Genomic DNA, 25,872 nt, shown 5'->3' with positions numbered 1-25,872 from the left:
CCTATATAATTTCTACTTTCATTTTCAGATTTATTATAATGTACCTTCAGTCGTTGATTCTTGCCAATTTTCATGTTTCTAGGTCAACGGGTTCATAATAGGTTTTAATTCCCCTATGTAATCGCAAAATATGCGCCTCTCACCTCAGGCGCATGCGCGACAGTCCCAACAGTATTCTGTGCGTGTTGGCAGATCGTTGGGACTCGCCGATGCTAGCCCGCGGGATAAGGCTGCATGCAGTTATTTCGTAAACTGTTTGCAGCTGCTCCAGCTGGCTGGCATTTAATTTAATTCTTATTTTATTATGTATTTTACTTACACTAGTTTATAAGGATATTTTTGTTACTAACACATATATCTATGGTCTGAAATAAACGTTTATTATTATTATTATTAAAAAAATCGCGTGAACTACTTGGCAGACTTGATAGCCTTTTCAAGGGTTTCTTCGAAGCGGGACCCTAAAAAAATGTATTTACGATCCAGAACTGTAAAGTTGGAAGCGTATTAGCAGCTATAGGGATATATACTATACTATATATATATGTATTATATGTCTGACAGGAGCAATCCGCGTTTAAGGACCGTTCCGCGAAGTTCGTGCAATGCTCTATGTCGCTATAACAACAACATTGTTAAAATATTACACAAAATTTGATTCTAAGAAAGTGCGTAATGATAAAAGTTGATCGTGGTTTCATAATATGTGAAATTTTATTTACATAGCAAGCAAGCGAACAAAGTTGCTTTCCGCTGCTGTCCGTATGTACGCCTAGATCTGCGGATTTTGATGCGGATTTTTTAATAGATAGAGTGATTAAAGAGGAAGGTTTACATGCATAACATGCATATTGCACGCGTGCTAGTATTGTTTTATACCACGTGATGGGTAGTGTATAGTCTTTGGCAGTAGTATCTCCTTAGATAACTATTTATTTCGCTTTCTTGCTTTTCACTTCTCGATTTATATATAACAACAAGACGAACGCGACACGGCCAAACAATTGCCCCCTGCGTAATTCTCATTATATCTATCGTTTTCTGAGTTACTTCCTCAGTCCCCAAGCTCAACAACTTAAATATGGCTTTACCATAAGTTTTACATATAATTCTATGTGTACTGTAGTTCTCTGTTCGTTTGCCTTCTATGTGTAACTAGCGGTTGCCCGCGGCTTCGCCCGCGTGAATTTATCTGCGAAAGTGGAACAGATGTTTTTCTTACAAACTACCACCCCCTATTATAGTCATTTGGGTGTTGATTGTTGGAAAAAAAACAGCCTGTGTTTGAACGGAGTTCTTTAATTATATGCATACCGAATTTCATCAAAATTGGTCCAGCGGTTTAGCCGTGAAAGCGGAACAGACAGACGGTCTTTCGTATGTATAATATTAGTATGTAAGTATGGATGTAGTAGGTAATCTGTATTATATCTAAATCGTTGTACGGAATTCCTGGACGCGTAAAGTCACCATTGCAACACAAGTCTGGCTAAATCGTAAAGGGCGAGGTAATTTGCGTGGACAGAAAAGTCAGGCATTCACAACAGGCATGAAATCGCGCTGTTGGGAGCGGCGTGTCTTCGCAAAGAAACGTCATAAACTCGAATTGCTACGAACAAATTAGAACGCTAATTTTATAGCACTAGAGTAATAAATCGGTCGCCGTTTGACGATCCCTTTATTGCTTTATAATTGACAACGGTACGGTAGCCGTTAAGACGGTTCAATAAGGGTTTTATGATGCTCCACCATTGGATACCTTTTAAGAATGCAATTGTTGGAATTGATTCCCTTGATTAGGTTCAGTTTCTTAGATCTCTGGTCCAAATTCGTACAAGATAAAGGATTTTCCATTTCCAGGCTTCGTTACGCCTTTATTTATCATCTCATTATTGTTGTCAAATATATTATTGTCAAACCTAAACCTGTGGCATTGACTGGCCAATTATTTCTGTATTTTTATGACGATGTCATTAACTGTCACTGACAGTAAATCAGTATACCTACAACCCGATTCCGTCTTTCATTCGTTGTTCACTTTCAACGACAAAATATCTGCAAAAACCCGAGTGTTTTATTATTAGATGTATAACAGATAAATATTATATCTTTTTAGACAATTTCAAAATGATACCTATGACAAAAACAAAATGTATTTCAAAGGTGGATAAAATGCTGAAGTTTTCTTTTTAAAACCAATTTGACATTTGGATAATGTATAGCTATTTATAAAATACCTTTATCATTTTTATTACGACTAGTGCCATAGTTCAATGTTACCTACTCATGATTTTAATAGCATTATTACTTCATCTTCAGTATATTATACTTAATTGCCTCTAAATTAAATTATCTAACCTAAAAATTACTGCCACCAAAATATTTACACAATTTTAATGTAAAATTAAAATAGTCTATTCCTGACATACTTATTATGTTTACAAAGAAATAATATTATATATATATCCTATTTTAATATATCATTATCATTCCCTAATTAAGCAAACTAACAATTGGTGTAATCACGTTATCTCTGATCGTAAGGATATTATACATAAATTAAAAATAATACAGAAATGAAACTATAGCGGCAGTCACAAGTTCACATTACAGCTCTATCTCAAATTGAAAAGTAGGTATATTGCTATACAGAAATTTGTGCGACTAAAATTAGACTAGAACACAAGCTCTACATCCTACTAATGTTAAAAATGCGAAAGTTTGTAAGGATGTATGTGGATGTGTATGTTTGATACTCTTTCACGCAAAATCTACTGGATCGATTGTTATGAAGTTTTGTATACGGGTAGAATATAAACTGGAATAGCACACAGAGTACTTTATATTCCGAAATTCCGACGGGTCCGAAGCGCCGGGGCGTAGCTTGTTAATAATAAACTTTAAATTGTACTTCCATCCTAAAATAGCGATTCCGTTTTACGCTTAAGAAAATTTTGCAAAGTTTCTATATTTCTGAATCTCACTCGCCGATGTGAACAATTAAACAGTTAAACTTACATACAAATACAAATAGACTAACATTGAATAAATCATAAATATTAATATGGATCCTGCTCATCTGCGCATTTCCTGGTTGCTGCCGCCGCCATAGACCTTTGCATAGCACCTTTTGCTTTCCTTGGCAATTTCTTTTATATTGTCATATTTATCATCCTCAAGGTAACCAATGGCAGGGACTGGCATTTTTGTAAATATATATAAATAATTATTTTCTTTTTTTTTATAATTTGTTTTTATTAGTTTATTTTAGTATTTTAGTTGTATAAAGTAGCTTAGGAAAGAATAATGCTATGTATGTAAAAAAAATATGTGATGTTTTTCTAAAATCAAACAATAATCAAAACATTTACATACCCCTGTATAGATTAATAATATGATATTGTGATAATTGTAATAAATTAAATTGTCGTCATCTTTTATAATTGATTGCTAAATAAATCTTCTTGATGTGATTGGTCAGTTAGCTCCGACAATTATGAAACACAAATTTTAATGATGTCTGTTTGATATTGTCAATTTCATTAACAAATATCCATCTGGACATTGTTATGTTGATAATACAATTGTATGTATAAGTATCGCGGATTTATCTCGCAAACTCTTTTCTGGTAGCGCCATCTTGTTTGGTATCACTGAAAATTATCGTCAAGACTCTTTTCGTCACGGCACAAGCTGAGTGGTACGCTTTTGTGGCATATTAATTGTAACTTTGTAATATTAAAATTTTGTTCATTTTCTGTGATGTATATTAGTATGCTATGAATAAATTTATTTCTATTTGTCATCAGCAAGCGGTTAAACAGGCTATTACAATTATTTCTAAACTCTAATAAAAAAACAGCAAGAGTTATACATCTGTATAATCATTATTTCCCAACTCAGGTAGTCACGAGAAATGGTTTAAGAATTTGGCAATCAAATAAATATTAAGTTAAAATGAGACAGGTGAACTTGGACCGTTGCTAAAATAATGTGTTTATTTCGATTGAGACAGTAGTAATCAGCTTGAGCATAATCTACACATACTACCTTAAGCATTGACCTCTATGTGGTCGGAATAGAGTCGAGTTTGCAATGAATTTGTGTGTTGTTATTTGCTGGTGATTGTACCTCGAGGGACTGTCAACGTTGAATAAAAAATGGAGCGGTTTGTCCATTTTGTATGATTGTGTTCCGTGGTTTAAATGTGGTTTTAATAATCGAAGAATACTTAGTAATGGGATGTGGTTGGTTGGAAGTCTGTTTTGTTTTTATTTTTAAATATTTATTTTTTAACTGTTTCACCAAAAAAATTGGTAATATTTATGTTACTAATAAAATAGCAGGCATAAATTATATTAAAAAAACATACATACAAACATGAAACATAACATCAAGAATATAAAGAGTAAATTTTCATATTTTTATTTATAATTTGTAAGAAATAAAATAAAAACTGAGCGACTATTTATCTCACAGATAGCCAAGAGATTTTATTGCGACAAACACGCGGTAGAAGTCGCCGGTAGTCATGATTAATATTGATTATAGTACTGATTAGATTAATCATGTAAACGAATACCCTGTTTTATTTGTTCCATTGCTGAGCAAATAAATTTAGGATGAAACTGGCTATGTTCAGAGCCGCGACTCACTTTACCTTATATGACCAATCGAGAAACCAAGCAAACATATCTAACTGTGCTAAATCCAGTCGTTAAAACGTAATTAAGTAATAAACATACAAAAGCTTTATATTACTAGGTCTTAGAACGCTCGAAGTACCAAAATGTTTATGAGATAAGCGGGTCAGAGAACATATAAAATATTAATAGTATCCAACTGGTAATGTACCAGATAATGCGTGAAATAATTAGAGTTCTTCTAATTAATAAATAATAGCCTTTATCATCAGACTCCATATTGCAAATTGAATTTAAAAAATATTCCAAATTTAAATTGAAATATAAAATCAAGCTAGTAAGTATCAAGTCTTTGTAGTACTCGAATGAAGACTAGTAGACTGGAAGAGAACGCCGTATTGCGTTAAGTCCACATTTTGTACATTTTTTTTTTTGCAATTTTGTGTGCAATAAAGTTCTTAAATTAAATTAAATGAAGGCGTTCCAAATTTTAAATTTGGAATAAATTATCCATATAGTAGGTGTAATATGTGTTATCGAATGAAGGTGAAGAAATTATTTTTTTATAATCCATCTAAAATAGTGTAATGTGTAATTGTAGTTTTCGAATGATAGTGTTCCAAATTTCAAATTAAAATTGTAATAAATTCCAGCTAGTATATTATGAGTAAATATTTTTGGAATGAACGTGTTCCATATTTCAAATTGTAATAACAAAGGAGAAAAGATTTCTTTTTGTTTTCTTTTCTTCTTTGTGGCAATCAAAGTTCTTTAATAATAATAAAAAAATAGATAATCAACATTGGAATCATCAAGAGTTCTATCTCCAGGTCAAGCGGGCGTGAACCAGCTGGGCGGGGTCTTTGTCAACGGTCGCCCACTGCCTGACGTGGTCCGCAAGAGGATCGTGGAGCTGGCAATCATGGGAGTCCGGCCTTGCGACATCAGCAGGCAGCTGCTTGTGTCCCACGGCTGTGTGTCCAAGATCCTGACGAGGTTCTACGAGACTGGATCTATTAGACCTGGTTCTATTGGCGGGAGTAAGACTAAGGTAAGAAAATAATTGACTTGGGTAAGGACTTAGGTATTGACTTAGGTAATTGATTAAGGTATGAAAAAGAAGGACCAAATAGGCCAAATACTAGAGGATATTAAACTTTCCACTGTTAAGTAAATGACAGAAATGTCACTAAAACGTTTCCAACATAAATAAAAAAAATAAAAAATAAAATAAATATATAAAATAAATTTATTAGGACAAATCACACAGATTGAGCTAGCCCCAAAGTAAGTTCGAGACTTGTGTTATGGGATACTAACTCAACGATACCATATTTTATAACAAATACATATATAGATAAACATCCAAGACCCGGGCCAATCAGAAAAAGATCATTTTCCATCATGACCCGACCGGGAATCGAACCCGGGACCTCTCGGTTCAGAGGCAAGCACTTTACCACTGCGCCACCGAGGTCGTCAAATGTATAAGAACCCATTTATAATATGAATATATTCGTGTAAGGAACTTTCTATAACCTCAAATATCTATTATAACTACAGTCAGAACTTTCCACTGTAAGTAGTTACAGTGGAAAGTTCTGAAATCTGAAATATTAACGAATAATTTGGAATCCCATACGATTTAAACGCTACACATTCAGAATCGCGGGTCACACGGCGGCGGCGGCGGCGCGTCGATCACAGTAATTATAAACTATAAAACGTCTGCGCCTGCGCAGCTTTCGGCTTCTTGCGGTGGCGTTTCGTCACGCCGCGCCCTCGGCGATTGGACTGTTGTGAGAGGGTTCCGCATGTTTACTATATCTATTTATCATATAAGAATGATACGTTTATTTCAGACCATTTATCCAAAGTGTTAGTGACAAAACGGGGGTATATTTTTTACACTGCATTTTAGAGAGCACAGATGATGAAACTAAGTCAATAATTCATTATCAAACAATGTGAAAATAAAATAAAAAAATATTTTGATCTCCCATTCAAATAGGTCGCTCAAATGACCGGACCTAGTAAGGAAAGTCGAAATGTTTCGTTCTTTCGCTGTTTATTTGTTTTGGATGTTGTCGTAGTCCATGTACCGAAGATATGTTGAAAGTGCACTGAATAAAAAAAATCTATGATAATATATATATATATATATATATATTTATCTATCCTTGTATTTAACTTAGTAACTTATATAGACAAACAAAAGACTTGCATGAATAATGAGAGCCAGCTGGAGCACTTACGTAATAATATAGCCTGCTCTCTCTACGCTGTTCTCAAAGCCCAGTGTCTGCTTTTATATTGTCATTGTACTTTCCTTGAAAACATACTTAAATTAAATCATACCAAGTACATAAGTATATCAATTCATTAAGTCTGACAGTTCACTGAAATTATGTGCGTGCACATATTTGTGGGTCTTTTCCAGAAACCATTTGACGACGAAACAAATGACGATTTGAAAATATCGAACCCTGGTCCGATGACCGCCGACCTCACCGATTCGACCCGCCAATAAAAACCAATGCCCACAAACGGATGCCGCCATCTTGATTACAACAAAATGCTTCCAAATCACCGAATACTTTTATTAGAGCTGTTATGGCTACGCGTAATTGACGACTAATCAACTCGAATCCACTCGATTGCTCGGCATAATCGATTGATTCTACGGATTTGACAGTGATATCACTACAGATATTTTTTATAGGTTATGCGATCTGCAGTCTGTTAAATTAATTCCCACGATTTCTATTGTGATTTTGGTATCGAAAATCGTTTTTGAAAACGTAGAAAGTTATTAATAGTATTAATTAAACCTTATGTAAGCTCAATCAAATGAAACAGAATTTTGTAATTATTTATTTTTTTAACAATGTCAGTTATAGGTCGTTTCCGTGTCTGTATTTTTTATTAAATTACCTAATGTTAAAAATTTCTTTTTAAAATAATTTAAAAAAATTAATACATGAGAGAACTAACTCTGTATATTAGCAATTAAATTGATCATCTGCTTGCTTCTTCTTCCTTCAATAGATCTTCATCAATGTAGGTATATTTTTGTTCACTGTAATATATTTTCTCTTTAATATGAAAAACTGTAAACATTTCCAGAAATATATCTTCATCGTCATCAGCCAAATATTCGTCCCCCACTGCTGGGGCACTGGCCTTCCCTTTATATTATAATAATAGTATATATTAGTATACTATATACCTATATCTTAGTGATCATAAATTTTTACTTCGTTCTGAACCTTATGCGATAAACTTAATAGAAATGATTCATAATTGTGTAATGTAATAAAACCTCGCATACCTACCAATATATTTATTTTATTATCGAACCACGACCAAATCTGCTACACTATGGTACCTCAATTAAAGGTAAAATTTAAACGCGTTAACGGTCATGTAAAATTATTTGATTGGGTAATTTCTGGGACGTTCGAGTCAAAGATTAAAAGGCACCTTGAATCATCAAATCCGAATTTGGCAAAGAATTAATACCTACTCCGATTCTTTTGTTTATCGATTGAAATTGTCCTTATGACGATTTTGATACTGGCCGTAAAAATGAGTATTAAAAAATAGTTTCTTCATGGTGGTTGCGGAATATCAACAGGATCCCGCCGCCGCCATTTAGTTGTTATAGGTATGTCGTGTTTAATAGTTTTGTATTTAAATGGATTTGTTTTATACATAACACACATGCTTTTTAACTTATTTTCGAAAGTAATAATGTGATGAAAAGAATCTGGAATCAAGCGGGAATTGAACCCGCGCCCCTGTCTATTCGGGACAGGGCTCTTAATAGTTGTAGATTCTCTGTACACGGACTACACCCTATGAGGCGTTATCAGAAAATTTACTTTGTAACTACGTGTATTTTCTGTTTTTTAAATTTTCTAATCCCAGAAGATAAAAAATCATTTTATTCGTTCAAATATTGAGATGATACCTTGAGATGTAATTTTTCTGCGTGTTAAATTTCCAAGTGCTTTCTCGTTAAGCGCACCAAATTTATTATAACAAGACCAAATCTAATGGGTAGTGTGGGAATACACGGAAAAGAATCGTATTTTTTTCGTAGTAACTTCAACTCTAGCTAACAACTATGCTAGCGAAAATTTGATTTTATTTCGATACATTTAAAGTTGATTTTGCGACAACCGTCTCTGATTTTCAGCTAAAACTGACTTATAATCAACTCTATGTACAAGTTCTAAAGATGATTTTTACACAGTTAATCTTAAAAACAAAATTGAACGGCATGTATCAAATATTTACCGTTGTAGATGTGGCAAGTTACTGGCAGGTTAGCGAAAAACCTATAAAACCTTCCTTTATGCGTGTAGCAATTAAATCAATAAGATACGCTTTTTCTAAAAAATAATAGTCGATCGATTCAGAAGCATTTATTTTTGATTTCGGCCGGTTGGGCTTCTATTTTTAAAATTATTGAAGTTTTAATAGCACCTTTGATATTCGTTAAAACTGTTGTTCGACACGAATGAATTTTAATTCAAATTTCGCATGCTCTACGGAATTTTATGGCACAGAATTGTATATTACTTGGCTCTAGGATTAGGTTAAGATCAATGCGAACTTCGGCTTCGGTCTGCAAAATTCCAAAAGGATAATTTGAAAATTCGTGAAAATCCTACTTATTTCTGAAGTAGAATTAAAATATACGTGATTTGCTAAAATAAATAAATGTTATTTTAAAATAAAATAAGTTGGTACCCAAACGTAATTTATTTTAATTGCTACATTTTTTTTATATTCAAGACCAAATAATTGATTTATTTCATCTAATAGTAATAAATCTAATTATATTCAATATTTTTTTATTAGTAGAAAAGCCTGCGTTTCTGTCAATATTTCCCAAAAGACGACACTGCATCGTAGTCAAGATGTATGAAAAAATAAAATACGAGACGCCGCCAGTTCGAGATTTAAATAAATTAAAATAACAATATAGGTTCCGTCGTTACCTATGACAATTAACATCACGTGGAATAATCTCGTAAATAAACATAAACAAAAGAAGAAATATTGATTCATGGACAAGATAATTTAACTTCAGTCATTCGGAAGAGAGCTCACTATCACCGAGGACAATAACTTCTATATGCTTCAATGATACTGGCAGCAGAATGGAAGCGAACTGCATTCTAAATTCAAATTTCCGCCCGCTAAATCAAAACACAATCCAATGAGTGTAAATCGAGAATTTTCACAGATATTATTTGCATGTTCGGAAACTATTCGCGAGTTTTGCAGCTCAATAGTGATGCGCTAATGTCGAGTGCGTCTTATCGATATTGTAAATAAATAAAATGTTTTTAACGAATGTATATTAGTAGATTGATTGCCAATGAAAAACTAAGTGAAACTGATAAACATTTGTTATTACAACTTAAATTGTTATATTTGGAAGTAAAATATTTCAGAAAAATTACTACCTACTTGTAATTTTTTTAAGAGCATCCTACACATGTACTATGTAAAAATGAATGACAGAAATGTTTTTGGTAATAGAAAAAAACCTGGAAAACAAAATAATAGAAACTATTTAAGAAAATAGAATATATCGTAAATTAAAACAATCATAGATTTTTCCTATATACTTTTCGAATGTAAAATTAAATATCGATACTTCACAAGCCTAGTTCCGAGTTATGGGCTTTATGATCGATGGCCAGCGTTTATGGCCAAATGACCATAATTAGTGGGCACTGAGCCCACCGCCCTTTATGAGGGTCGGCCCTCTATTGACCACTTTCACACCGAATTTTATTATAATTTAGCGCTGTTTTGTATTTGTTTGCGCACTTGATTGTTGGCACGAGATCGCTTCTTTTGTTTTATGTGAAATTTATTGTTTTTTTTTTTTAGTAGGTATGAATTTTTAAAACTGTGGAATAAACTCTCAGCTGTGTGCTTGAATAGGTTGGACAGGCCTTCGAGAAAAGATACTATATCCATATTTCCATACTAATATTATTATATGCGATAGACTTGTCTGTCTGTTCCGCTTTCATGGCCAAACAGTTAGATCAACTTTGACAAAATTTGTTCAAATAAGCCTATTTTATTCAAAAATTAACCCCCAAACAACGGGGAGTTTTCACTCCCCTTTCCGTTTCCTGACTTTCGTCAGAGAAATTCACGTGGGCAAAAGTTGCTTAATAACTTGGCGTCGCATTATCTCATGACTCTTATTGGATAATCTGGTCCAGTGTAGTAAAACTTAATTGGTGATCCTATTTTTTATACTACTGAGCAAACAAATACCTAGCATGTGACGCGCCTGATGAGAAGTGGTCACCGCAGCCTATGGACGCCTTCAAGACCAGGGGTGGCACACGCGCGGTGCCGGCATCTGATTAATCCTTTTTAAAGAACTCCATGTTGTAATTTCCAGAGGAAATGACAGGGACCTCATTAGTTATTATTTTCTTATTAAAACACAAATAACTTACATTCCAAGCCTAATTTTCCTCTAACATGACAGTCCTACAAAGTTGTGATTGCCACAGTATCTTTACAAATTTGCTTTCAAAAGGTATTATGACCAATTAGGAGGTTAGCGTACACTTGCGAACATGCCCGAAGAGTTTTACAGGCTTTATTTCAGGGAATGAGGGCGTAAAGTATTGTGGGGGGCGTTAAACATGCCAGGTCGGACCGTTAAAGTAGACCTTTGAAAGTAAATACTTACTTGGAATCTAGATTTTTCCATTTTATAGGTACATAATTTATGTTGTATCCGGTTGGAAAACCATAGAATTCTAGATGATGATTGAACCATAGAATTCTAGATAGCCTAAACTCCGTACACATACGAAACGGGGTGATAAACCTTAGGTAGATCCTTTATGCGTAGTTTCCAGTAAATATCAACCCTTCCTGAAAGGGGGATAAAAAAATAAACTGTGAAAATGTAATCTTGACATGTAAACAAACACCGCACAACACTATTTGAGGTCATCATTTTGCACTACACACACACACACACACACACACACACACACACACACACACACACACACACAGACAAAACGGATATTATTCCACCTTCTTGATGCTTGCATGTTGCCTTGCGTGTTCTTATATCAACTACTATTAATTATTATTAGACATATACTGCCGAACAAATGCTTCTTCGGACCTCTAGATCCTACCTCTCTAAATCCTGTCTCAATAGTCAAGACTAAAACAAAAGTTTAAGCAAAATCGTTATGAAATGTACCGGTCACAAACGTGAAACAACACAAAAACTAATCTTAATTTAATCTGAGCCTATATTACCGATGGTTCAAACGTGCATGTTCACAATTAAACAAATATTGGTACATGCTACCCAATTAAATGTCGTCGACATGTTTCCACCCTAATATCCGCCACGTTTATTTTAATAACATGTTAATATCGAAGGTGTTTTGATCTATGCCCGCGATCATCGATATCGATGGAACTTGAGCTACATTTTTTTTACCTTTTATTTGACATAACATCGAATTAAAGGGCATGTTAAATGACAGAAATATTACTTGCATTACGAAAAGTTCTGAATGTATACTCTAACATATTTTGTAGATATACAAATAGTTCAATTCAAATGATAGGGTGATTAATTTATAGTAAGTATAATTACAAATTTAGTTAAAATATCTTTTGTCTTTTTCTATATAAGTCAAATATTATAAAGTGCGACAGCGACAAAACATACTTTAGCTTAAAGTATGCTTTATCTTTTTTATGAAGAACCCCGTTATTATAATCTAAAATATGCGATTAATTTTATTTTTGGAGTGAAGCCATTTTATAAGCTAATTTCAGTACTTTGATATTAATCCAGGTATTGTTTTTATTTTACAAGAAAAACTTGCACATTATTAACAACATGGTCAACAACAAAATGTCATTTTAAATGCAATATATAGATAGTTATTTTTGGCAAATTTTACATTTTATTCTGAAATCATCGATAAAAATATGTAACTTTTTTCTACGTACTTACATCACTAGGGGTTGGTTGCCTTGATCTATATGTGATATCTCTAATATCTCCGAATTCTTTCGCGTGGGAAATTTTATTTCAATTTACATATGACTTCCTTTTATCTGATGAAGACACCTTTTCTTTTTGCTACCAATAGAGCAGAGCAAAATAAAGAGTTACTAGTTATTTTTAAAGAATCCTGATAGTATAAATTAGATTTGGTTAGTTGATTATTTTTAATTACATAATATTGCTTTATTGATGGCAACACCATCCATCAGTTATCTACAGCAAGCCAATTATTGATTTAAAAAATCCTTCAAATATAATTTGCGAAAATCATCGCTATAAAGAGTAATGATTTGAATCTCAAATCTATGAATTTAAATTGCTTAATATATTCGAATATTATTGAAGAAACGCGATAGCAATCAGTATGCTCGGCATGACATGCTAAATCGACATTAACAACTGTCGTAGTAAAATAGAATATTCTATGCTGGCAACACCATGTCATGGCGCAAGCAACACTGCCGAATGTTTGTTTTTAAATCAGCTATACGTGTTTGTTACTGCTTTTTAATTATAAAGTGTATGCTCAAAATGCTTTTATCTATGGTGTTTAGGGGATATGAAACGGCTTGTTTTTACTGTTTTATCGTAACTTGAACTGTTACTTAATTACAACTTGCTTTGCTAACATATCAGATATCTACCTATCTACTTACGTCATAAAATGTTTGGACATTTTTTTAAATAGAAATTAAACAATTCCAAATTTAAATAGTATTTTGACTTTTGACCATATTTTGATTAATCATTTTAAGCATGATATATAACTTATGCTTATATTTTTGATACATTTTAACTAAAGTATTGCAAGAACAAACAAATTTTACATAAATAATGCAATATCATTTCTTTCGTTTTGTTTCCGTGTTTTTTTGTCTCGTTGTTTGATCTTCCATATCTAGCTAGTTAATAAATAGATAATATCTGTATCGACTTGTAACTAATGAAATACTTTTTTCTCAAAGATAAGCGTAATCTTCATGATGTCAAACGCAATTATTGCAACCTCGAAAACAGATAACACTGCCCAATTTTTAAAAGAAGAAAGAAATTTAAAAACTTTCATTCAGAAATCGAACGATAGCATTCGAAAATTCGAATAATTAGTTGTGTTCGACACAATCGGAGGGCACATCGTGGCAATTTGTATTTATAATGGTGTGATTGGTCAAGTCGGGTCATGGGAGCGGTGGGCACCTGTCAACCGATGTCAACCTATCGCCGTCCTTATCTATGGTCTTAATAACCCGCAATAGGGATGACGGCTTACGGTTCGAAATTTAAATAACTGTATTGAAATTGGTTTTGATGTCTGGATTTGTCATAAGCTTTAGGTAAATAATAAGTTATTTTCACATCCATTAAGTATAATGTTCAGATTATGTTATGTATATACAGGATATCACCGAATTAAATTAATGTCCTAATATATTAATGTTATTAATTATTAATATCAAATATAACACTAAGTATAACATCTTTGAGGATTTATTTTAAGCAAAAAGAGAGTAAACCATAGAAACGACGCAATAACGTGCACAGGAAAATAATTAATTAATACTTAGACATATCAGTTAAAAGATGGGTTATGTTTGTGTGGCGGTGACACGGAAAAATCAAATCGCAGCAATTTGTATAGCATCCACGCACACACCGCAAATTCAAATTCAAATCATTTATTCAGAAATTAGACCTTCACAGGCACTTTTTCTCGTCAATCTTTATATTTATAGTTATTTCTCATAAGCTACAAACTACTGGCATTTCGGAACGACCACTGCTGAGAAGAAATGCTGAAAGAAACTCATTTGAACAGTGTTGGTCCCTATCACGCCAGATCGGCTTACCATTATTGTTTCTTACAATGTCTTTTTTTTTCTTTCTAATAATATATAAAAACAACCGCTTCAAGCGCAAAGGTGGATTACTGTATTTTACTAAAATACCATTTTAATAATCTCACAAAACGTTTTATGCTCACAATCCGCCTATACAGATAGAGTTGCAAAACATTCGATCATGCATATTTTCTTAAGTTTATAGCTTTATTACGCTAATCCCTAACTTGTGAAGTGTGCAGGATAATAAATATGGATAGGCCACAATACCTGGACACGGAGGAAATAAATGACTTAGAATTAAATCACTAGAGGTGACTAATTTGACGACCTCGGTGGTGCAGTGGTAAAGTTCATGCCACTGAACCGAGAGTTCGAGTTCGATCCCCGGTCGGATCATGATGGAAAATGATAATTTTCTGATTGACCCGGGTCTTGGATATGTATGTATGTATATCTATCTATACATGTATTTATTATAAAATATAGCATCGTTGAGTTCAAGTCTCGATCTTACTTTGGGGTTAGCTCAGTCTGTGTGATTGGTCCTAATATATTTATTTATATTTACTTCTATTTTTTAAACTCTCGCGTAACGCACACATACTTTTTTTATCTCCCAGACTTTTAGGATCTTGTTACAAAGGTCCGTGGTCACTGAGGTGACAGAGGTGACATCGAAAATTTCAACGTCATTACCGTTTCTGATAACAGTTGATGTCTTCATAATGTACTGCGTCCCTGTTTGTCTTTTGTTTTTTTTTTTAATCTGTTCTAAGCTGTGTGAAAGTTTTTAATTTACAAAATAAGAATCTGTAACTGGCATTAAACTAACCCTTGTTGATTCTACGATAAATAAATAAAAAATAATCAAGAATCAAGAATTCAAGGGGTGTCAAAACGTGGATTAGCACACGAATCAACTTTTTTTGGCAATTGGCCTTTTTTCCAAATAATCATATCAGATACTGTCATATCACAAAGGTTTCAAATTTGTACACGCTGTTAAATTATCGACCAGAATACAGATTTCCCCAGGCCATTACAGATTGATGAATAAATTATGCTATAAACTAAGCAAACGATTGTAATGCTACTTTTTCTGATTAAACTCACTACACTAAAATAAAATGCATTGGGTAAGTACTAATAAGAAAATATTTGCTTCACTTTTTGAAATCCATTTCTCCGTCTGTCTGCTGCTGTCGTAATTTAGTGACGTCATTTTTTATTACAGCGTAAACATTTTATAACGAAATGGCATACGCATCTGCTTTATGTAATTGCTTCTGTTCGAATTACTATAAATCGATATTTATTACATATTACTAATCACTTCCATGGCTTTACCTCAGTGGCGATATCCAAAGAGATAAAACGGACGTATTGACAATAATTTCCAATATGTTTTATGAAGCAGCTTTACGGTATTAAGAAGCGAGTAATAATATTGACGGGGTAATCCAGATGCCGCTATAAAGGTTGTTATCGACGTAAATCCCGCATAAGTTGTGAAAATCCATCGCGGTTTAATGATGAATTTTACCTATATCGATTCTATAGGCTTTTAGCTCGATAGTTTTAGATAAGTATTCGAAATTCAAAAGTTTGTTTAATGATCGCAACTAAAAAACTAAATTCGAATAAAGAACGCTTTTGAGGGTTAGACAGATTTGCTAGTATTTGAAAAAAAAAATGATTCGAAATTCAAAACTTTGTTTAAGTTTATGAACTCGACGGAAAAAATTATTTAAAATTAAGAACACTTTTGAGTGTTATAGGTATTGCCAGTATCGAAAAAGCTTTACCCAACTTAATTTGGCAAAGGTCGCATAGATCCTTTTGGCCACTTTAGCCATTCAAGAAATTGGAATAAAATTGTCAAAACCATAGTATGATTGATTTTCATAAAAAATATGATAAATTACACAAAAACTTAAAAAAACCACTATCATTTTCATTGCAATACCTCGTATAGGTCAACTGTGCATTTTTCATCTAGGCTTAATGGCCTATTTCCGATTAAAACGAGTATAATCAGAGGGCACAAAAAACCCTAATTACTGTGCTCAAGGGCCGCATCCTGCAGTTCTGCAAAAATCTGGTCTTCGACCTTGAAACCGAGTCGTTTCCGGATGTCTGACTCCTGCGCTGTGAAAGCAAAAGTGGGTAGTTCGAAGTAGGATAAACTTATGATAGATGTTTGATATTTTCTGCTCGATTTAGCGGTTGTTGAACGATTCAACATGTACAGTCAACTGAACACCAAGCTATCCCAATTATTGCAAATTGTCGCATGAGTTCGTGGTATTCCCACAAAATTAAGTACCATTAAATTGGTAATGTAAGTAAATATGTTATAGGTACGTTATTCACTGTGAATTGCTACAAGTTTAGCCACAATAAAATTACAGGGGGTAAATGATGCCTTAAATTGCTCCAGAAAAGTCATCTTTTTTTTTTAAAGGTCATTTACTAAATGACATTCGTTAAGATTTTCTCGCCCTCTCTCATCTGATCATTTCCCTGGTTTCATCCGCAGCCATCGTAGCCTGGGGTCCGCTAATTATGAGCTCAACTCAGCAGTTTTAACGTGAGTCACAAACTTTCGTACATATTCGGGTATATTCCGAGAAAATCGAAGTCTCATTTCCAATGGTGGAATGTTCCATATATTTTTACATCATGCAACACTATATAAGGGGCGTGCAAAATTAACGAAACGAGGTAGGAAGTAACTAGTCTCTAGAACGCGCTTAGATCATTAAGCGGTGATGTCGCTCTAATGTCTCGATGCGCAAGAAATCATTACTCTTTTTGTCTATGGTAAGTATATATGAGATGCGTTTGAATAGCAATCGGATCGGATTTTCTTTTATTCCTTGATGATCTAATGACGCAAACGAGATAGAGACATATAGGTTTCCTTTTTATAATTTACGATTATTCATTCGTTCAAATGAAGCTGTTGTTTCCTAGCTGTGAAATTGCGGGATAAAATGTATGAGCTATTACAGGCCAGGAATTATTATAAATACTTAATTTTCAGAAAATAATATAATGTTTGTCTTACCTAGTAGCAATTTACCTTAGATGGATCTAAATTAGATTTATTGAAATAAATGTCCCTTTCTTTCCTTAGATTTATTTAAATAAATCTAATTTAGATCCATCTAAGGAAAATTTAATTATGTAAAAGTTAAGACAATTGTCTCAACTTTACATAATTAAATGAAAATTATACAATTTCCATCATTTTTCCACTGTTTTTACCGTCATTCCACTTAGTTATAATCGATTTACCTCGCAAGCTTAAACAGTCATCAAATCCATTTTTAGTCATAATGATCGAGTTTTGATCCATTTATTACATCGGAAAAAACATGTCAACTCCTAGGCAGCCACCGAACGCACCTGCGTAGCCCATCAACTTAATATTAACTGTAGAAACGTCATCTCTTCCTCACTCGAATTAATATCGAATCAATCCGTCATTACAGCAACGGGTCTCACGCCCCGGCAAATTATCTTTCACCCCATCAGGAAGGTGGAAAGTCTAATAGAAATCGGTAATAAGAAACGCTAATCGTGCACGCGTTTGTGGACAGTTAACGCCATCTTGCGGCATCTCGGAGTAGCGGCGCGCGCAAAAACCGATATTGGATGTGTCAGGCGATGATTGATGCGCGCGCAGCAAAAAGCGTCGCGAAGTGAACGGTGAGCCGGCCGTGACGCGGGAATGCCTCGCTACCTGTATTACCAGGCGTTTTATTCGTCCACCTCGTTATAATGTGAATTTGAACAGTTTTTACTCGTTTAAATTTATAAATAGTTGCCAGTATTTAATAAAAAAATAATAATGCGAATCGCAAATGAATATTGGAGACAGGAAGGCTCATGACGAATGACGTGGCTGTATACAGTACAATGCTTGTGTTTTTACCACGGTATATAATTGATAATTGAACTGACATTGTAGCTTTCAATGGCTATGCTCGTGCCATGCTACTTTCAGAATCTGGACGAGACATTAGACAAAAAATAATGGGTAGTTTTACAAAAATAAAAAACTGCTTACAGCGAAAACTTTTTAATTCAAACGTTTGTGAGGATTGTTCTTCTATAGTAAAAGTAGTACTTACTTTACCACCAAGCACAATGACAAATGGATTACACAACATAAAAAAACCACGGAAGCGAAGCCCTTGGTCCATTGCCTTGAGCACAATCATTAAAAAAGCAAAATCACACAGATTATCCTAGTTTCGTGTAAATAATCGATTTGGAGAGTGTTAAAATACAAAAAGGAGATTTTTTTGCGATTTGCTGGCATCTGTTTGATATAATCAATGAACTAAACAATTATCATGGCCCGAGGTTAGAAATCCATTACTGATAATCAATTTTTTGCCGCCAATCTAGCTACCTCACGCATGTGTGGTTTTAAAAATAATTACAGGAGTTGTAAATATTCTGTCAAAGTTAATGTGTAAATAGTAGCTTTTGGAAGAAGGTGTACTTATTCAGGAACCCATACTCAGCAGGAGGCGTCAGTTTTAACGGAAACGTGTTATTACGCCATTAGACGCTCAATCGATATCCTATTGAACGTGACGGTCAATTTTAGCGCCATCTTCTTTTTTTCTTTTTTCCGTTGCCGCTCTTTGGCGAAGATAATTATTCTTTAAGCCCATTTTATTTTTAATTCACGGGTGCGCTCCGTCTAAGCTGAACTATAATTATTTTGGATGCGTTAAGAAAAGATTCTGTCATAATATTTTCAAGCCTATCACAGAGTTAGTATACATATAAATAATAGTCTTAAATCGTTGGTGAATGCATAAATGCACCATGTTGTGTGTAAATTATGGTGTTTATAAAAAATCTAATAATTGCTTGTCGCGTAGAGCTTTGATTTTACAACAGGTTGCTTGCTTGACGTCAACCCAATACTATCAGCTGTGTCCCTTTGTCATTGTCGCCATACGCCGCCAACTTAAATTGTCATGTGTGAAACAATCTGAAAACAATCAATATTTTTTTATCAATTAAATTTAAATAGATGTTAAGTACTTGTTTTTTTTTTAAATTTTACTCTAATACTACCTAATGGTATAAATACGAAATTTAGTTTTTTATTTGTTTGTTACCTCTTCACGCTTTATCTACACAACCAATCTTCTTGAAATTTTGCATATGAAAAAATAACTGTTCCTATGAGAAATTTACGCGGGCGGACAGAGTATAAAATACCTACACCAGAGAATCCCTTCACTTAATGAATTTTAACACAGTATTGTACAAACAAACAACTATATTGTAGAAGTCTGATATTGCCCCCTATCTCGTTTGTATCAGTGAAATGAAAGTGTGTGGGAATGGTCACCTGCGAATGTTGATGACTCAGAAACACAGCGATCGGAAAACAAACGGACTTTTTGCGAAACGGCCAGTTATTGCCTCGTATGAGGCATAAGAATTATTTTCATGTAGTAACACTGACTGTTTAATTTTTTCATGCCTTGTCATTGTCACCTTGTCAGTTTCTTTACCATAGATCACGAAATTAGTAGGTACTCATGAAATACTTATTAATTCCATGCCATAGATCTAATACTTAAAAAATAGAAACCAAGCACTCACTCGTAAATGACATCACATATACCTATGACGAATATAGGTATTTCTTTTATAGAAATGATAAAGTATTATAAGCTAAAGTATATACCACAATTTAAGCTAAAGTATGTTTTGTTTGCCACTATCGTACTTTATTATTATAAAGTGCTATTTTTTAAGAATAACGGGGTTGATATACTAAAAGACCCACATTTGTCAATTGATGTCTTTGGAACAAAGACTGTGGTGAAGGCACCGCTTCTTTTTCTTTTGTGCTTTGAAAGTCAGCAGTCATTAAGCGAAAGGTCTCCTCCAGGACCAGATATATACCTAACTAGCTTTTGCCCGCGGCTTCGCCCACGGGAACAGTTATTTTTCCGGGATGGAGGGTACCCTATGTCCTTCTCCATACTTCAAACCACATGTATGCAACATTTCATGAAGATTGGTTCAGTAGATTAGAGCGTGAAGAGGTAGCAAACCTACTTTTGCATTTATAATATTAGTAAAGATTAGAATTTTCTAGATTGCCACAGTTTGTGTAATGGCTCGACCATTGCCCATAGGCAATACCCGTGTAGTTCCGCGGCTTTGCTCATTAGTCCCGAATCGAGTGGCCGCTATCAGATTCGCCACTGTTTCATCAATCGAAATATTGATACGTGTGATGGTGATTAGATTGTACAGAAAAACCCATGATTGTTTTATGAAAAAATACCAGGCCAGGAATTTTCAGAATGTACTTTTTGGTCCATTTTAGTAACTACATTCTAGTAACATTGTAGTAACTTTTCATAATCAACTTAAGCTACATTATATTCTCTATTATATATACGACCTCTGTGGCGCAGTGGTAAAGTGCTTGCCTCTGAACCGAGAGGGTCATGATGGAAAATGATCTTTTTCTGAACTGGCCCGGGTCTTGGATGTTTATCTATATATTTGTTATATAATATGTTTATCTATATATTTATTACATTTTATAATTGCATTGGCTAGCGTGCTTGGCGCCTGATAGCAATGGCGCCTGATGGCAATGTTCGGTTATTGGATGGGTGACCAAAAATGTATTATCTTGAACTTGTCCCGGTTGTATTTGCAGTCGTTAGAACCCGCCAATTCGCTATGGACCCGCGTGGTGGGTCATGGGCCATAATCTTTATCCATTCATAAGGAAGGCCTGTGCCCGAGGAATTAAACTTTTAAATGTCTGTTGATGATGATAGTATCACAACTTCTCCTATTTCCAGCAAGTCGCGACCCCAACAGTGGTGAAGAAGATTCTCAGACTGAAACAAGAGAACCCTGGCATGTTCGCGTGGGAGATCCGCGAGAGGCTGCTCAGTGCGAGAGTGTGCGAGCCCCACTCCATACCTTCGGTGTCTTCAGTGAACAGGATCTTGAGGAACAGCGGACTAGCTTGGAGCGACGAAGAACAAAGGAGTGGTGGTGGTAAGCCTCTTAAGTCTTTATGTGTGCCTGGTACTGCGAGTTTGGCTCTATAAATGCTTTTAGACTCGTGATCCCACGCATTTTGTCCCACTGTTCTCACACTCATGGTCCCACGAATTTGAAACACTAGAGTTCGTGGCCCCACTGCCCAATGGGACTACCAGATGTGTCTTCAGTCACCTTTGGAAATTGCAAATGAGAGTGCCGAAGCAACTAAGGAGTGGCTCTGGTAAGCCTCTTTAGTTTTTATGTGTGCCTGGTACTTCTGTGATGTTGATATCGGATGTTGAGTAAGGTATTGACGAGTGTCGCTGGTAAAAGCCCCTTTATTTTTTACTAGCGGCCCGTCCGCTCAGGTAAAAACATTAATCATACACCTAAACTTTCTTAAGGAATCACACTATCTATTGGTGAAAACAGCATGATTATCCTTGGAGTAGTTTTTGAGTTTATTGCGAACAGATAGAGAGCCAGACGCGGTAGAGGACTTTTGTTTTATGATATGTAAGGATTTGTGCTTTATTTTTTATGTATGCTTGTTACCACGAGTTCTTTTCCTGTATATTAGTGTCTTCATTCAAGTTTGAAAAATGCTTTTCTCTTGATGAAAATATCTCAGACCATCGTTTTGCCCTCCTTGTAAAGCACCATTCTTACATTCTTAATTTGAAACAAATTCAAATCAAACAAAGAAGATTACATTGTGCGTTTACTAATAATGACATCACATCACAATATACACTAATAATTTGGTAGGTACTTCAATGTAATTTCCACTACACCTGCTGGAGCCAATCGTGTCATATGAACATTAAATTAAACTAAATATTTTGACATGCCATAGCATACTCATATTTCAAATTTGTTCAATTAAGATTAAATTTTATTGTTGACCAAATGGCGACATAAAATAGTGGTATGGCCATAAATTTACACTAAATGTCAAGATCCACTGTTTATATTATATGTGTCACAGTCAATGCTTTAACATAGCATAACTAGTCAAAACATACTTTTATGACAAATTTACAACCACTCGGTAACATTGAGAATCAAGTAACTGATTTGCACAAATCAAAAAATAATAATTTGTATAAAAATATAAGTAGGTGGTCAAAACAATGTTTGTTGGAATTTTTATAACAGTTCGTAATTCTCATCTGAAATTATTACTACTTACTTAATTACGCTAGTAAAATTTGATGGGTCTTAAATTAATATTCACGTAGGATATATATGCATTATTATATTTTCATGTTTTGTCAACTATAATTTGATTTAATCTATATAATTTTGTACAAAACATTTGGTATGGCGGCGTCTTTATAGAGCCGGACGCACATTCTTGATACTAGAACAGGTGCGAACACCCAAGGAAGTACATTGTGTTGTTCTTTTAATTAATTACCACAAAAATGTAGGTGCCAGCATGGAATTAATAGGTACTACGTGAGTACCTACCTATTTAGGTGCCAGTGACATTTGTCCTCAAATTGTCATATGTTCAAAATTCTATTTTTTTCTATGATTCAATTCTATTTTTAAACACATTTTTGGAGGTTACCAATAAACTTTATAAAAAGCCATTTCTTTTTTTCAAAAGAGATAAATTTCGGCCATGGTTGTCCATTTTAAAATTGTTTACCTACATTTAAAATTATTTGGGCTTTCATTATAGTTGTTCGTTATTTATACACTTGGACATTTGTAGGAAGCCCATTATTTGCTCAATTTTGATTTTATCATCGCAATGTCTAATAGACTGTCGTAAACAAAAATTGTCGCGAGGGACTCGCCACTAATTAGATTACTTAGTTGCATACATTCCTTGTAGTTCGTTATTTATGTTTGAATAACAGCTTGTTGTGTGTTTACAGATGTTTGGATATAGGGAACTTCTGGATTCCTTTTATTACGTGTAGTGGAGTTTTTTGTTGATATAGTGTAAATAGTTAAAGGAGACATTTATTGCACCCTAATTATATTTCAAGAGTTACATAAAACATAAGTTTAACTAAAATGATTTATTTTATACCGGTCCGGGCCTAAACTCAGCCCGGCCTATCTAAATAACAGTGAAAACTGCATCAAAATCCGTTGCATGGCTAGAAAATGAAAGACGCAGAAGGCGACTTTGCTTTTTATACTATGCAGTGATTGTTACATGCAATAACTATTGTCATTTTATTTTCAGAGCATTACCCGCCACCGGAGCTGCCTTCAAACGTCATAGACTACATGTCACTGAAGTCCTCCCTGCCCCCCACTCCGGTGCCGCAATCACCCTCCTACTTCGCCCACACAGCAGTCAGGGTACCTCCTCCGCAAGACCCAGCACTATACGACCGGCGAATCACAACTTCCTGGATTTTGGCCAACCAGGTCCAAGCCCAAGGCCTCCTCAAGCCATACCCAATATCCCCCTGGCAAAGAATCATGATGCCATATCACGACGCCAAAAATTTTTCCCCATACGCTCTGAATCTCCACAATGATCTTCTAAGCAGAATAAACTCAGACGAAGTCAAATCGGAAAATTCTGAACATATATCCGTCGAAGCGAGCGATGATAGCACAGACAGACCTGATACAGATGAAAGGAAAACACCGAATGAGAAAAAGAAAAACCCATATTCAATAGAAGAACTATTAAAGAAACCGGAAAAAATTCGATCACAGCCGATAGCGTTTCAAAATTTCCTGCGCCAACCCAGTGGCAGTATGGTTGAATTCCAAAGCCAAGAAAAAAATTCAAGTGACAGATCATCTCCCGCCAGTTTTTGTTCAGTACAAAGCGGGGTTTCAAATGATTGCTTCTCCGATTCCGTTACGTCAGAAATTAAGGCGGGAAATTGAGTCTATGAAAAAAAAAAATACAGCCTATTTTATTATTGGGCAGCCATTTTGAATTGTCCATTGCTTAAGTTGTAAATAAAGTGAAAATTATAAGTCAAAACAAATTTACAAAATATTTGTAGATCTGTAAATACAATACCTAGGTACGTAGAAAAAATTCGTATTATAATGCCATAACAGCTTTTGTGTCCATATATAGTTACATAATCTAGATTCTAGATACATAAGAATAAAAAATATTCTACTGTTAGTAGAAACTTTATCTACATTCCATGTCACTAAAATAATTTATTATAGGTAATTTATTGATTAATGTTAATTACTAATGTAAATAACTTCTGAAATTGTAATTAAATACTTATTAAATTTGTTTATTAGTTATGTATGGTAATTCGTATGATTCTGTGATATTGAAGTAGATTGTAATCTAGGAATAGTAATGTAGGATTTAATGGTACCTAAATAAGTCCTGATGAATTTTCGCTTTCAAAAATATTACTCCGATGACTCCGGCCTTGGTGCGAACTATTCGAAGGTGTCTAACCAACTCCGCTATAATATGTGTGTTTATTACAAACACAAAATGAATAAATACAAAAGAAAAGGAATATGTTCGTTTCGTTTTTTGTGTCACTATATCTGGAATTGGACCCCCAAACAGGAAAAACTCAAACTCTTTATTACATGATATAGATGACACATACAATACAATGGCTTAAACAGTTTACCCTCACAGCTAATGCCAGCGACAGCTTTATTTCGATCCCATATCCTCCTCCTGCGCAGATTGTAAGTCATTAAAGTCCAATCCAACTAAAAATAATGCAAAAATGAATGATTTCTTTTTAACTAGGTGTCATAAAGTAGGTATTAATGCGTTATAATTGTAAGTACCATAATAATTATTAGAGTAGTTAGGTGCGCAATTAGTTGTTTATTTAAACAGCACAATAAACCAAATAAATAAACTTTGTATTTTTATTTTATTAAATATCTACCTACCTACCCTTATGCTATCTCCACACTGTCGCCGAACTCAGATACGTGCCGACGCGAATGCGTGAACATTGCTTTTATTTATCACAATGAAAAACCAGCAATGTATACCGAATCCGCCAAATTTTGGCAAGCTGTTCGACGACAGTGTGGAGACGCCATTACAATTTGGTAAGTAAATAATTCCGATTTAACCCAGACTGTCTCTCTCTCATCTGAACGTTTTCCGGCTTCTTCCTCAGCCGTTGAAAGTTGGAGCCCAAGCTCAGCTGAGCGAACTGAGAGTCACTTTCTCGTGGCACAACCTCTTGATATATCAGTTGGACCGTGGTTCAACCGTCCAATTGGTTCATTACACGCTACAAAAGTCAGC

The 25,872-nt window shown here is 34.3% G+C and overlaps 1 protein-coding gene across 1 annotated transcript in view; it reads left to right on the top strand.

The window, feature by feature from the left end:
* Positions 1 to 24,626, top strand: part of Poxn (Pox neuro) — a 53,397-nt gene extending 28,771 nt beyond the window's left edge. The window contains exons 3-5 of the mRNA XM_053764374.2: positions 5,474 to 5,694; positions 21,446 to 21,647; positions 23,842 to 24,626. Coding sequence (XP_053620349.1) covers positions 5,474 to 5,694; positions 21,446 to 21,647; positions 23,842 to 24,503 — 1,085 coding nt within the window. The 3' untranslated portion in view covers positions 24,504 to 24,626. The remainder of the gene's footprint in view (positions 1 to 5,473; positions 5,695 to 21,445; positions 21,648 to 23,841) is intronic.
* The last annotated feature ends 1,246 nt before the right edge of the window (positions 24,627 to 25,872 follow it).

This window comes from Plodia interpunctella, chromosome 25 (assembly GCF_027563975.2).
Source record: "Plodia interpunctella isolate USDA-ARS_2022_Savannah chromosome 25, ilPloInte3.2, whole genome shotgun sequence".
NCBI lineage: Eukaryota > Metazoa > Arthropoda > Insecta > Lepidoptera > Pyralidae > Plodia > Plodia interpunctella.
Note: the sequence above shows the minus strand (reverse complement) of the source record. Positions and strands in the feature narration are given on the sequence as shown.